Genomic DNA, 16,346 nt, shown 5'->3' on the forward strand with positions numbered 1-16,346 from the left:
TCATATCATTGAGTGTGTTGACACACACATTCTTAAACCGATTATGCTTAATAAGCAGACAGCATGCGTGGTCATGTAAACAAGTTAAACCCTTTTCCTTTATTGGCTTAAGATCATAAACAGCTTAAGAATAAACTGATCGACAGAGCTAGATTTGTGTCCATCTACCCTGATTTTGCCCAGCATGTAAACATCTTAAAGGCACAATATGTAAGATTTGTGGATTAAAATATCCAACAACCACTAGAACAATGTTATGTATTGTGTTGTGTGTACTTACATTATCCCAAATGTTTCCAAGAATGTTTAAATCCAGAGAAATAAGCAATTTTAACCAGGACACAGACCGTGTCTGTGCGTCGCCTATCAATGACATCATACCCGCATTACCCTCGATTTCCGGTGTAATTTTGTAGAAACCATGGAAACACCAAAGACGCTTTAATATATGTGTTTTATTAGACAGGTGAGCAACTGTTTGGATACAATCATCGACAGAAAACGAATCATTGTTATATAGCGCAACACAGTTGGTCTTATCGTTTAATTCTCATTTTCTAGATTTACGGCAAGTACCATGTTTTACCATGACTAATATCGATCTAGCTTACTGCAGTGTGCAACAAGTGTCTCATAGTAGGCGTCAAGCGAAAGCACAGTGTAGCATTATAACATAACTTTCAACACACTCAAATGTATCTAAAGCCGCGTTTCCACCGAAATTACCCGCAACAATTTGTACCAGGAACTTTTTTTACAGGAACTTTTTCCTCCTCAGATCTGCTACTGTCTGCGTTTCCACTGCGGTCTAAAGTACAGAGAAGATTAGGCAAATTAGTCCGGTGATGTAGGACTCCTCCCAGTCAGCAACGGACAGTAATCATTTTTGCGCGATACTGTCTGCAACAATAACGAGGAGATGCAAGCAGCGCTGTTTTTGCTAGTTATGTATTGGTTTAATAAAGAGGTCATTAACAAAACGGCGGAAAAGAGACAAGCACTGATACTAAAGCGTATTCTGAAAGCTCGTAAAGCTAGATTTAAAATAAGACAACGTATGTTATTATCAGCTATTACGGACTTTGACCGTGCGATTGCTGAGACGAACGCATGCCATCAGACAGAAAGAGCAAGATTGATATTTACTGAACGCAGAACGAACCTCGCAAAAGACTTTTAAAAATGCCGGTTGACATAACCAATCAGCTTGTTCAGCGCCCAAGTCCCACCCCCGAAAGTTCCCGAACTTTGACAGAGTACTACCTCAGGAGCAGGGCCGTTCGGAGGGGGAAATATTTACCCGGAACTTCATTTAGACCCTGGTTCCTGCGGTCGAAACACACCGAGTACCACCCCAAAGTTCCTAGTTCCTGGGGAAAATTCCTGCGGTGGAAACGCGGCTTAATATGATAAAACAGCGCTGCGTTACCCCACATACGCAAGAGCGTAAGAAGCGGAAGCGCTCGTCTGCGGCGCGATAAAAGCTCCGTGAAAACAAGACGTCATCAAGCTACGCCTTTGTTTTGACTCAGAGATCTCTTGCGGCGATAAAATTACATATTATGGCTTTAACCTGCTTTCTGTCAGTTTATTGTAGTTTGCATGTGTGATTTGTGTGACAGGAAAACATCCTTATATATAGCAGATTTAACCACATTCAGCCTCAGTGAGTGTTTTGTGGTAGGGGAGGAGAAATATATCGCAAACTCCGACTTTTTCTTGACCCAAGAAATATAAAAATAAAAAAACATGGATGCTTACATTGCTTGACATTTTAATGCCATCACCGGGCAATATAGTCTAATACAGTCTTAATTCAGTCTAGTCAATGTGGTTTACTTGCATTGCTGGGTTATTGATTTGCATGTAAATGTTATCAACATATTGGTGTGCATGTTGGATGAAACCAGTTATACTCTGTATGAGGAATGATACTGATTTTATACCAGTTTACAGGGGGAAGGAAACATAAATGAAACTTACTTGACAACAGCAGATCCTATATCAATATCCTAATGAATAGAATAGCCTTAAATAATTATCATAGTCACCTAAAGGGCAGTAAAATAGTCGCCTGAAGGGCATCATATATGGTATGCAGAAAGCTTTTCTTTTGCTCATGTCTAATTTCATGTGTACATGACCAGGTACTTTTCATATCCAAACGTTTTAACACCAAAACGCAACTGGTTCCTATAGTTATCGTTAACTACCTCATAGCACCATCTAATATCCAGTCTGGGCTAATAATCAGTTTGAACATGGATACCATACTGGTGTGACATCAAGTTATGATATCGTGGCAAGCCTAGATATCAGTCTATAAACATTATTATTATTAGCAGCCCTAACTTACAAAATTAGTTGGACAGCAGACTTTCCCCAGTTTGATGAATTGTGATATTACATAACACAATTAATGAGTGTGAAGTGATAATCAATTGTTCTTGAGATCTTTTCCTTAAATGAATGAACAGGAATAATTTTGGGAACCCACAGAGAGAAGGGGGCCTATACCTTCTGGTCATATGCCGTTGGTCTGCCGTTGCCAAGCAGCGCCATTCTTAGCTGGAAGTTCTGCCATGTATTACACAAAATCTTGCGTGACGGTCACCGAAATGTAAGCATGCTTCATTTTGAGTTTCGTTGGAATTATCTGTTCAAATAGACTTTTATTAATCTATTGTTGTTTGTCTTTCTCTACAATCTTCCTTCCGTGTCCCGACATTGTTTTTCATTTTTCACCCTTTGTCATACTGTTTTCACAACCTGGCATTAAAAATCATTTATACACTATATTGCCAAAAGTATTGGGACACCCCTCCAAATCATAGAATTCAGGTGTTCCAATCACTTCCATGGCCACAGGTGTATAAAATCAAGCACCTAGGCATGCAGACGCTTTTACAAACATTTGTGAGAGAATCGATCGCTCTCAGAAGCTCAGTGAATTCAAGCGTGGTGCACCTGTGCAATAAGTCCATTTGTGATATTTCCTCACTACTAAATATTCCACGGTCAACTGTTTGTGGTATTATAACAAAGTGGAAACAACAACTCAGCCACGAAGTGGTAGGCCACGTAAAATCACAGAGCGGGGTCAGCGCATGCTGAGGCACACAGTGCACAGAAGTCGCCAATTTTCCGCATAGTCAATAACTACAGACCTCCAAACTTTGTGTGGCCTTTAGATTAGCTCAAGAACAGTGTGTAGAGCTTCATGGAATGGGTTTCCATGGCCGAGCAGCTGCATCCAAGCCTTACATCACCAAGTGCAATGCAAAGCGTCGGATGCAGTAAAGCACGGCGCCACTGGACTCTAGAGCAGTGGAGACGTTTTCTTTGAATTGACGAATCACGCTTCTCTGCTTGGCCCCTTAGTTCCAGTGAAAGGAACTCTTAATGCTTCAGCATACCAAGACATTTTGGACAATTTCATGCTCCCAACTTTGTGGGAACAGTTTGGGGATGGCCCCCTTCCTGTTCCAACATGACTGCGCACCAGTGCACAAAGCAGGTAAATACATGGATGAGTGAGTTTGGTGTGGAGGAACTTGACTGGCCTGCACAGAGTCCTGACCTCAACCCGATAGAACATCTTTGGGATGAATTAGAGCGGAGACTGTGAGCCAGGCCTTCTCGTCCAACATCTGTGTCGGACCTCACAAATGCGCTTCTGCGCAGAATGGTCAAAAATTCCCATAAGCACACTCCTAAACCTTGTGGAAAGCCTTCCCAGAAGAGTTGAAGCTGTTGTAGCTGCAAAGGGTGAGCCAACTCCATATTAAACCCTACGGGTTAAGAATGGGATGTCATTAAAGATCATGTGCATGTAAAGGCAGGCGTCCCAAAACTTTTGGCAGTATACTGTGTGTGTGTGTGTGTGTGTGTGTGTGTGTGTGTGTGTGTGTGTGTGTGTGTGTGTGTGTGTGTGTGTGTGTGTGTGTGTGTGTGTGTGTGTGTGTGTGTGTGTGTGTGTGTGTGTGTGTGTGTGTGTGTGTGTGTGTGTGTGTGTGTGTGTTTGCTGGCCAAAACATTGACTATATATTTAGGTTGCAGTATACAGTATATAACAAAAAAAGTTGCTGACCCCAATGCACAACATTTCTTACCTTTCCTATTCAAGCGCTTACTTTGTGCTTGGTTGTAAAAAAAGAAGTGAGCTAAGCACAATCAGTGTTAAAAGTGTTTTTCTATAAATAAGATGTCTACAAACACCTTGAACTCTGATATCTTTTCTCTGCTTATGTGTGTACTCTTTAACATTTGTATAGACCATGTAATTTGAATCATATTACAAAACGCATGTCTTCAGAATGCATGTTTTACACTAAAAATCTATAGAAAAGCTGCAGATTTTGGTGGAATGTAAGTATAGATATATTGGATTGCTTCTGAAGTCATTTGCCATGTAAAAGCAGCATCCACTGTATTGGAAACAGAACGTGATCACACAGTTTTCCTTTGCTTATATAGATTGCCTGTTTACTATGAGAAGTGAGAGTTGTTCAACTTGACAGCTGTTCATCACTGCAGCTGCCTATAAAATGTCTTTTGTTCTTGGAGCAGACTGTATTGTTCATTGTCGTCTTCATTGTTACCAGAGCTTACAAGACTGCATGCGACACTACAGCAGTATTGCTGAGACAGGGTTACTATGGGTAAGTCAATGTTCATGCACAAAATCCTTTATTTCAACATTCAGAAAAAAGAAACTTGGTTATGAATCCTTTTTTGACAGGTTTGACTAAAAAATGATTGCTTTATTGGTTAATTGTCATTCATTTCCATCTTCAGAGTAACACACGCGACAGACATGGGTATGGACAGCTGGTTTCTCTACATTCCAAACTTCTTTGCACCAAGATGGAGTTTCACACAAAGGTACATTTTGATATATTTACATTGAGCCCATAATATATTCTCCACATTTGACAGCCATTATTTTAGGTCAGTATATTATTTTGACTTTAAGGCTCTCTTTTGTACGAGACAATATTCAAAGGCCCTTCAGCCAGATCTCATGAGAAAATGTAACTATTTACAAGGTGACGATTTTATATGAATTTGTATGAAAACGTCTGGGGGTTTTTTCATAATCCACCCATAAGTATACAGAAACGTACGCATGACATTGTACAAATTCATTTAAATTAACAATTTTTCCAATTTTCCAAAACTTAAAATAGTAATGAATTGCCATTAGAGTGTGTTGGACCCTTATATAAGCTGTTTTTATTACAAACAAACTCAAAATATATGTCAATATATAATGTCAATTTAATGTTGTACATCTGTATTTTAAGTGGGCCAAGCACAAATATATTTGCTCCAAATATAAAGGGAGCATTTTTTGCATTAAATGCCAGTGGTGACAGTTCAAAAATGGGAAAAAAGCACTTTTGGTGTCTTTTTCTTTTTCTTTTCTTCCCCTCATGAACATGCCAGGGAAGGTCTTGTCTTGTTATGTGGTAAATGTAAAATGTAAAATAATACCAATAGAATTTGTTCATAAATTAGGAATTTTATATCCAGATTTCACCAAGTAGCACTTTGGATTCCATTGCGAACATGGGTATAGTCCTGCTTAGTTGAAATGAAGTTTCTCTGTGGTCTCTTTGCAGCATTCTGAAATTCCAGCTAGTCTAGAGGTCACAGATGAACTCCTGGAGCGTACAGCAGGAACGGACATCAATAATGTGTACGTGGAATTTCATTTATTTCTTCTGTATTATATCTCGGCAACAATAGCTTTTCAGAACCCCTGCAATGGGTCTCCAATTATTATTGGTACTCAATTATTAATTGCGGTTCTTATTATAAATGTTGTAAACTATTTTTGCTGCTCAATATTGCTGTGGAAATTGAGACATTTTTCAGAATTCTTCAGGATGAATAGAAAGTTTAAAAGAACACCATTTATTTGAAATGTAAAATTCAAAATATCTTTACTGTACTTTAGTACAGTACAGTACTGTACTTTTATATAGCACCTTTCCATAGCTCAAGGTCATTTTACATAGTGCTATACAATACATCTGCACACCCACATACACAATATAAGCACAGGCCTTATATAGCCACATTATTCAATGCATATTAAATAGATGCGTTTTTAGCTGAGTACTGAAGGTAGACAAAGATGATATATCACGAAGTGGAAGGGGAAGCACATTCCATAATTTAGGAGCATTAACACCAAATGACCTACCACTTACAGTGGACAACCGAAAACGAGGAGTGGACAAAAGACCAAGCTCAGATGATCTGAGGGACCGGGCAGGAGAATAGGAGAAGAGTAGGTCAGACAGATATGGAGGTGCAAGACCATTTAATGCCTTAAATGTTAGAAGTAATATCTTAAAGTAAATACATTATGCCACAGGTAGCCAGTGAAGATTTATTCATTTTTCTTTTTTTCTTGACTTGAAATCTTAAACTTTTGACTGTATATTTTTCCGAAAAAAGGGAAAGGACTTTGCTAGATTAAAATGGCACGCTACTCCCTCTCACTCTCAAATACATTTTAGATGGTTTTAAAAGAGAAACATTATGCTTTATTGACAGGTCTGGACACTGAGGTTAGTTAACAGAAAATATATTGAATGATAAATGTAGATCACCAGATAATTTGAGAGATTCTGAGGCCTGTGTTGGAATGTCCCACATTTTACATAATGATGTTAGCCATGTGGGACATTCCATTCTATCCAGATGAAGAGTTTAGGAGCTAAAATAATAGCTTACTCTTTTTTTTTATTATTTTGCACAACAAACCGTTATAAAATAGCTACAATAGACCTTTATCACAGTTCCTGTTTCCGGAAAGTGAAGCAGTGTACGGCTAGTTCCGGTCCCATCGCAACGCAATCAAAACTAATGGCTGAATCCTCTTGCTGGTATTACTGCAGCGATCTGGCTTCTCTAATTCTAAACAACGACACCCTTACCTCAGAGTTCCTGACACTAAAAGAACTGAGGAAAGCATGGGTGAGACTGATATGGCGGGATGAAGGTCCTTCTTTTAAAATAATACGCGGGATGATTACATCTCATATCTTCAGTCCTGCACGGGTCTGATTTTGTAAATCCTCACCCGCCCGTACCCGCAGTGCTTAAAACCGCATCCGACCCGTTTTCCGACAGCAGCACTATTTAAAATCCGCACCCGCAAAGAAATCAGTTTAGCATATCACATTATAGACACACTTACAAAAATGTTAATTGCCAGGTCATACAGAAATTATTACACAACCATTAACAGAAGGACAACTTCAGCCGAAGCTGTCTAAAGGCTAGCTCATGAAGAACAAGGTTATGTGTTCTTATCATCTCTACGAGGCACCTACAGTTCTGTCCCCTTTGAAAAATACTGTTCGATAGAACTGCTTGTGCTTGGTTCGTTACCACAGTTATCTGCGTGCTTCCTCAGTGATGAAGTTCCATTTAAGTGGCTATCCAACACAAAAACTTTAAAGCAGGATTTGCATGCAGCAAAGCCTTTCACAATATTGTTTTCTTTATCTGAGATAACTCCAAATTTCTCCCACACACTGGACTTCTCCTTTTTAAAGTGAGAGACTCCTGGGGGCGCGCACACGCCGCAAAGGCACAAATAAACTGATATGGATTGGAATTTATTTAATCAATATTTTTTTATTATTTTGTAGATGTGTTCCTAAAAATATGCACATATTTTTACGTTTGCACGTGTCCGATCCGACCCAACCCGCACCCGTATCCGACACAGTTTGGATGTTTTTCACCCGTTTCAGCAAAATTTGCGGGTCACCGAACCCGTGCAGGACTCTGGTTCAGCCTGCTGAAACTTTCCCTTCCAAATGTGCATTCTGAAGAATAAATAAATGTATTTCCCAACCAGCCCGCCGCAGTCCAGTGCTCGTCTTCTCATTAACAGTGTTTTTCTCTTACTGATCATATTTCATAACTGTTGAATTTACATTTTTAAATGAATTTAACTGATAAACACTCTTTTGTTATTTAATATAAATTAACCATGGTTTTATTATAGTAAAAATGTAGAAACCATGTTTTTTTTGTGGATTGATTACCATTTGTATTACCACAGTTTTACAACAAATACCATGGTTAAACTACAATAACCATGTTTTTTGTAGTAAAACCATGGTTAATTTTCATAAGAGCAGTATTAACATAGATGAATGAATGTGCGGTAACTGCCTTAAAGAAATTTAATGATATTAAACATTTAATTCATCTTAAACAGTAATGCGTTGACAGCGTGACTGCTTTGAAAATTAATTAAGAATTTTGGCATAAATGTGTGTATTGCATACAGTTTAAAAATTACAGATTAATGACTAAAATGTTTAATACAGATGAATAAATATGTTCATTCTGATCTTATTCATCAGGTCTCACACACACACACTGCAGTGTGGTCTCTATTTAGATGAGCACTGACACCGTGTGGTGAAATAATCACATATGTTTACGAGTCTCGGCTTATGTTGAGTTTGGAAAATCTTGTACAGTAATTATCCGTCTCTTCTCCTGTCTCTGAAAATGTCTGGATTTTGAAATCATCCTCCGGATGCTTATTTTATGAGGCGTTTGTTCAACTAGGTGTTAATAGCACGTTGAAAATATACATAACTGGAAGAATCGACAAACTGCTTCTACTTCCGGCATTCAATTCCACTGTAATAAAGATCTATACAGCAAAAAAAAAAAAGTCCTTGTAGCTTGTAGTGTAACTTGCTATTTTACCTGATTTGTAGCTTTCATCTTAGCTAAGATAGCTTTTCTCTAGAGTATTTTGTGGCTTAGTTAACTAAATTTTTGAGTAGTTTTCTCAACGATTGTCTGTTTGAATCAGGTAGAAAATGCAATAAAAAAATTTTTTTTAACGTTTTTACAAATCTAGTTTTTGCTTTGTCATTGGCATGGAGTATATTGATGTGAAAAAAAAAATTTTTTATCACAAGGCTGCAACATAAAATGTGGAAAAATGAAAAGCTCTGAATACTGAATGCACTATATCTGTAATTTATAACTTTACAACCAAAACTTGTATGTGCATTTACAAAGTTTGATTTCAGTCTGACTAAAGCAATACATTTTTTGTCTTTGCCCAGCAATTATAAATGTATATTTGGACAGACAGGTTGCGCAAGACTGTAGTTGGACGACACAATCAGCTGTAGTTTGATTATCATTGTTCCTGTAAATGTAGTCAGTGTGTGATCTTATAACTGCCACTGTACACTCACCCACCGCTTTATTAGGCACACCTTTTCAACTGCTCATTAATGCAAATATCTAAGCAGCCAATCACATGGAAGCAGCTCAATGCATTTAGGAAGGTAGACATGCTCAGTTTGAACTTCTGCAGATCGTCTTGACCATCAGAATGAGAAATGTGATTTAAGTGACTTTGAATATGGCATGGTTGTTGGTGCCAGATGGCTTGACTAAGTATTTCAGAAACTGCTGATCTACTGGGATTTTCACACACAACCATATCTACATCTAATTTGGCGTAAACAACATGAAAGCATGGCTCTATCCTGCCAGATCTCAATCCAGTAGGGATGGGGCGGAACGGGAGATTTGCATCATGGATGTGTAGCCGACAAATCTGCAGCAACTGCAGATGGTATCATGTCAATACAGACCATAATCTCTGAGAAATGTTTCCATCAGCTTGTTGAATCTATGCCACGAAGAATTAGGGCAGTTCTGAAGGCAAAAGGGGGTCCAACCTGGTACTAGCAAGGTGTACCTAATAAAGTCACCTTAATTTAACATGTTAACTTCAAAAAGGGTTTCTCTCTGCTTCCTGCTCCAGGTTCCAGCTCACAGTAGAGGTGTTTGATTACATGGACGCAGAGCTTCGATTAGCAGAAGCTGGTGAGTGTTCAGTCTTTGGTGTTGTCTAAAATAAAATAAAAATTCTGTTTCTGGCAAACCAAAATCAGTCTTATTATAAAAGTATAAGAAGTTAATGTTGGATATTGTAGTCTCCTACTCCTACTAGTTTGGTTTTGATTGTGTCATGGAGGTTACTATCTTCTGTGTTTGACCTATGTGAAAAAACCTGCATAGGTAATTGTACTCTGTTTTCTTTATATTCATAGTGCTCCGCCAGCTCAACATGTCCATTGCTATCTCCACACTGACGTCAGGCCAATGTAAACTAGCACCGCTCATCCAAGTCATCCAGGACTGCAGTCACCTGTACCACTACACCGTCAAACTGCTCTTCAAACTGCACGCCTGTAAGAGCTCCTTCACGCTTCCAAGACTAATTCCCCTGATAATACTAAAAGCTGATTGACAAAGAAAAAAGTTGTAAATGTCTTAATCAAATCATAATCAAGCTTCTTAAAAGCTTTGTAGACACAGTTACCAATGAGGCAATTAAGTCATTTTGGCATTTCCACAGTTTATGGACATTTTTCACATTCATAGGACCCAATTTGTATGTGCTATTATTTCATTTTTTTACATTTGTAAATCAAAACCAGTTACCAGCTAATAATAGACACAATGTGACTTAAACATTAAAGGAGTAGTTCACTTTAAAAGGAAAATGAACCCTTGATTTACTCGCCTTCAAGCCATCCTAGGTGTATATGTCTTTCTTATTTCTGATGTACACAATTGGAGTTATATTAATAAATATCCTGGCTCTTCCAAGCTTTATATTGGCAGTGACGGGGTCTATTGAGTTTGAAGCTCAAAAAAGCACGTACATCCAAAAATAACGTACTCCACACAGCTCCGGGCGTTAATAAAGACCTTCTGAAGATAAAAAATGGGGGTTTGTAAGAAAAATATCCATATTTAAAACATTATAAAGTAAAATACCTAGCTTCCGCCAGACCGCCTTTCATATTCAACTTACGAAAATAGCGCAACTGGCTAGATATTTTACTTTATAAAGTGTTAAATATGGACATTTTTTCTTACAAAACCCCATCGATTTGCTTCAGAAGGTCTTTATTAACCCCCAGAGTAAATCATGGGGTAATTTTCATTTTAAAGTGAACTACTCCTTTAATGCATTTCTAACAAAAGCTGAAATTGCACCCTAATTGCACCAATTGGACCTGGTTGTTCATACTGTGGTTCTTTTTTTTATGCTGTCAGGTTTACCAGCAGACACACTCCAGGGACACCGTGAACGCTTCCATGAACAGTTCCAGAGGTACATTCAATCATTTTCAGAATTTCAAAAAACATTTTTATTTTATCTGTAGCATTCTGTATTCACTATATGATTCACCAAAATGCTGTAAAACATTTATATTTACATAGCATTGAGGGGTATAGTTCCATGTCTTTAATCACTGGGGAAAGCATTTTCAGGAAATGGGAAAGGAAATGTTACATGTGGCTAAAATCATTTATAAAATTCATGGTTGGTTTAAACAGCTGTCACTTCAAGTTCACCCAAAAATGTTATTTCTGTGATCATTTACTCACCCTCATGTTGTTTTGAACCTGCATGACTTTCCTTCTTTGAAACACAAAAGAAGAAATAAAGGCTTGTCACTCTTTTCTGTGCAATTGCAATGAATGAGGACTAAGCGTATATATGAAATGCTGTATTCTGAAGCCATACTATAGCTTTGTGTAAGAAACAGACTGAAATGTATTGTATTATTCACAGTTAATCGGCCATTAGACATGAAATATTGACTTTAAACACAACGCTTCCGCAAGTTTAAACTAAACAGACATTTAAGGAATATCAGTGTTTCCCCTACCATTGTTTTGGGGGGGCGCCCCGCCCTCCCAAAACGACCTCCCGCCCCCCCTGAATGAATGACAAAAATGATTTGTCATTACGGTCGGCAATAAGAATTGCCCGATGGTTCAGTGCCAGCGTGAAAGACACTCGGGCCAATGCTGCATCTTCACGGAAACTGATCATTTGAGCATTTTAAGCCTTGCCAATTTAAATATTCAAGCGCTCATAGACGAGACAGTGTCTCTCAGTTTGCTCGTCGCGAAGGGCAGCAACACACCACACACACACACACACACACACACACACACACACACGCACGGCCACGCGTCTCACAGCGCGCGAATATTCACACAAAATTATATCAAAATGACTGTCTTGTTGAGTATCATTGTAAACATAGTCGGTTAGGTCTTTTAAATGAACGTAAACATGAAATTTGCCAGTCACCGCCAGCATTTATGGTCATTTTCACAAGTTTTAATGGCCCACAGAATATCTAAACATGCAATATATCAAAAGAAAGAACAGACCCACTGTTTTATTCCAGCTTCATATATTATTTTTTTAATCAACACTTGAATGTTGCAAGTTTCATGAAAAAGCAACATTTTGAGCATAAAGCTGAAAAAATCACTTTTTTGTAAAAGACTACGTTACGTCCGAACGATGAACAAAACACAGATGTTGTAGATGGAGTCCATCAACACCCCAAAGCTTGACAGTCCTAGAACTCGTCCTGGGTTGACATTTCATTCAATAACATTAGGCAGTTGTGATTTATATGCTGTTTAATGGTGATGATCGCGTTATTTTACATATGCATCTGCTTACACATGATATCGCACGTTGCTTCTTCGGCAGTGTTTTGATCAGGAGATTCTGTTCTCGTGCAGGAAATGCGCTACAGCGCCCCCTACCGTATAACAGTTAAAACACTTACTATTTTTGTAGGCTACCTGACAATCTAGTTTTGACCTACATGAAAAGAACTGTTTATTTCATTTGTATATGTTTGTTCTGCTTTATTTATTTGTGCTTTTGCTCATAATTTGATTATGTGTTCTTATTTTATTACTGACGGTCTTTAACAATATAAAAAAAAATATATGAGTTAGGATATTAGTTTTTAGAGTCATAACCTAATTTATTAAGCTTATATGGCTCAAAAACAATACTAGGCCTATTTTATTTTATTTGTCTTTTTTTTTGTGGTGGGGTCAGTGAAAATTCTGACAGGGCAAGTAAAAATTTGAACCCCTGAAAAAAATCCTTAGCATTGAGCCCTGAAATATAGTATATATATTGTTTATATTTATTTACCAAATTAATTAATTTATTGTCTATGGCAACACCACGTATCCATAACACCCCCCCCCCCCCCAAAGCTGTAAACCTAGGGGAAACACTGAATATGGTACAGTAACACCACTTATTACACAGCATTTCGCCACATAAATAATTATGGGTATAAGAGATATTGATTTGAGATTAAACTGTTTTATAATCGTACCTGTTTGTTATCTTATAATCCATTACAGTGTACAAAACAATCGTCGTAAAAGGGTAGCAGCTGCGCTTGTATCTATGGTCTGTATGAAACACAAAATACAAATTGTGGCCTACACAAAATATTGATTTCGGTTTTAATGTTTTATTAGCTGACCAAATGCAAAACTTCCATGAAGAAAACCCGTTCCTAGACAGCGTAAAGCTCAACTTCAGCTACACAGATGGTCCTGTGTTATCAGTTTTTACTGGTTGTTATTGGGGAATAACATATGCTGGATGGCACAATTGACAAATCAAAATCAAGTATTCCACAGAGCCGTGTAATAAAAAGTGATAAAACAATTTCCACATGGACCAGAATATACAAAGAGAGTCTAATCTTTTTGAATGGAATATTATCAGTGAATAACGATTTAAATATATCATACAAAGAATGGCTTCAGAATATTTATGTAGCGCACAAGTTGTATGGACAACATTTATAATAATTTTATAGTCCTTTTTTAAATACATTTTTTAAGCAAATTTGAATGAAAAGGGTGGATTCAAACTATATCCGCTGTCTACTCCACTGCTGGGTTTCTTTTGTGATTTGTTCTGGCTCAATCAGACAGTGGTGGGCAGAGGTGGGTGGAATGAGCAAATGATCACTACATTTTTATTTTATAATTTTTTAGTGAACTAAATCCACCCAACAAATTATGAAAATGACTGTATCTACTTGTGACACATATTTACATATTACCTCAAGGATTTCCAAAGAATCCCATTGAGATGGATTTTCTTTTCTTATGTACAGTTTATATGAGTATTAATAATCATTATGATGACGATTATATTTTTTAGCCTCAAAACTTTCCTCAATAAAGCACGAGACATGCTATACTTCAAGAGGCTCATCCAAATACCAAGACTGCCTGATGTAAGTAAACTATCTTTGAATTCTGTTTATCTCATTAGCATATATGTATCACACTTACAAATACATCCTTATTCCTTGTCAGCATTATGTTTCTGATTATTATTTTATTTTTTTATTGAAGTCTCCACCCAACTTTCTTCGGGCCTCTGCTCTGGCAGAGCATGTTAAACCTATGGTTGTCATCCCAGATGAAGAGGAGCTTGAGGAGCAGGAAGAGGATGAACCCGAGCCTCTGATAGATGTTAGCGAAGCGCAGCCTATCATGGCATCTCAGCCAACGGTACGTGCAAGCAGAAACTAATGAGCATAATGATATAGATAGGGTGTTGAGTTGTAAAGCTCTTTAAATGTGTTGGCACATAGACCTTTTTGTAGTTAGTCAAAGGTTGGAACTTTATAGAAAATTTAGCATGATTCTTTCTTGAATTTCTCGACTCCTATTTATTCAACTTCTTAAATGTGTCCTGTTTTGTTTTTTTAAGAGTGATATATTTGACCAGGCCTTTGGACCACCTAATAATGGATTTGATGATAGGTAGGTTAATCTTCGATGATCATACCATATATAATGTGTTTTATCTGGAATTATGTTTGTTATTTTGTAAATTGTTATATGTTTATGTAAATTATTTTGTGATAGTGGTGGAAAGTTTATATTTTGAAGACATTATTTGTGTCTGTAACGCAGAGACCTCCAAATCGAACAACTGAAACGAGAGATTGAATTGCTGCACGCTGACCTTGAGAAGATCAAAGGAGAGGTGAGATACTGTCCATATTTTTTTTTAAATTGGAATACAGTCTTTGAGATGAAACAAGACTCCAGACTTACATCGGAGAACAGTGTCACCTAGACTTGCCACGATATCATAATTTTCAGACCGGAATGGCACTATTTATAAATGACCCCTGTGGTGTGGTTCAAAGGAGTGGCGCTGTTTCGTTCTGCTTTTGGAGCATGTGCCGTTTGATGTTTCTCATACACAACAGATATGATGGTGCTTATCAGTTGAGCAACATGGTAGTGGCACCAGCAGGAAAAAAAGGTTGTAAAATGTGACCATTTAGTCACAGTCTGGAGCCCTGTGACATGATACTTTCCTCCACCATACGCTTCAGTCAAACAGCAAAGTCCACACAGCTGAATATATCTGTTCAGATTGTGTTTACATTTGTATTGGAAGAAGTTGTCTCATATTCAAGCTAAAAATAACAGCTATTTTTGGCAGCAACAACTAGACGGGATTCTCAAACTCGCCGTCTTATACATTTCTCGTAATTCTGAAAACCTTGATTAGCTTGTTCCGGTGTGTTCGATTAGTGTTGGAGCTAAACTCTGCAGGAAAGTGGACCTCGAGGGCCAGAGCTGAGAACCCCTGATCTAGACCAAGAAAAGCTAATGCTGCTACAGACTGGGCGATTTTGGCAATCCTATAATGCCTCGTTTTCACGGAGCGGTACAGGACAGTAACGTACAGTACGATTCGGGATGGTAAACACTGATCCGGCTTGCGTTTACACCGCCAACAGTACCCTTACTTGATAGGCGTGGTGTATGGCGGAAAGTAGCGATTGATGTCACTCTTGCGCGAAGAAAGCAACACGGTAAACAACAATGGAGGACATACAGCAGATCTTGTTCTTGCTTCTTGACTGTTTGTCTCAAGAATTTCAACTGTATTAAAAATGGCGCCCCAAATAGTGGTACGGTACGGTTTCGGAAGTAGGGTACCATTCACAACTTCTGACAATGGAAATGACAATATACCATACAATGACAATGTATCATTACAAATCACACTGTATGTCATGGATCTAATAAACTTGGGTATGACATGTAAGTAGACACTGTAGGATGATGACACCTATTGAATCACAGTTCCGACACTGTCAGAAAATCATCTCAGGCTATCTTTGGTCACAAGACTGTGATGACGGCTGTCTTTGAACCTCTCTCACTGAATGACATAGGACCTCCGTTTAGGTAGCCTGACGTCGTCATACTCAATTCTAGTCAGAATATGAGTCTGATACTGCCCCATTGGGCTGTGATTATGGGGCGTGTTTCAGCCGAACCAGGAAAGACCTCAATTGGATAGACCTACAACCAATCAGAGCAACGGAGCGACACATAACGTTAGTTGTCAACAGAACTCAACTGCAGTGCACGCACGC

At 38.1% G+C, this 16,346-nt stretch overlaps 1 protein-coding gene across 1 annotated transcript in view; it reads left to right on the top strand.

Moving 5' to 3' along the window:
* The window catches only part of hip1rb (huntingtin interacting protein 1 related b), a 60,580-nt gene that overhangs the window by 18,277 nt on the left and 25,957 nt on the right, over positions 1–16,346 (top strand). The window contains exons 3-13 of the mRNA XM_079815962.1: positions 2,478–2,620; positions 4,605–4,661; positions 4,798–4,884; positions 5,625–5,701; positions 9,833–9,894; positions 10,122–10,262; positions 11,137–11,194; positions 14,096–14,171; positions 14,293–14,451; positions 14,654–14,706; positions 14,860–14,932. Of these exons, the coding sequence (XP_079672088.1) occupies positions 2,478–2,620; positions 4,605–4,661; positions 4,798–4,884; positions 5,625–5,701; positions 9,833–9,894; positions 10,122–10,262; positions 11,137–11,194; positions 14,096–14,171; positions 14,293–14,451; positions 14,654–14,706; positions 14,860–14,932 (986 nt within the window). The remainder of the gene's footprint in view (positions 1–2,477; positions 2,621–4,604; positions 4,662–4,797; positions 4,885–5,624; positions 5,702–9,832; positions 9,895–10,121; positions 10,263–11,136; positions 11,195–14,095; positions 14,172–14,292; positions 14,452–14,653; positions 14,707–14,859; positions 14,933–16,346) is intronic.

This window comes from Gobio gobio (genome assembly GCF_949357685.1).
Source record: "Gobio gobio genome assembly, chromosome: 4".
Classification (NCBI taxonomy): domain Eukaryota; kingdom Metazoa; phylum Chordata; class Actinopteri; order Cypriniformes; family Gobionidae; genus Gobio; species Gobio gobio.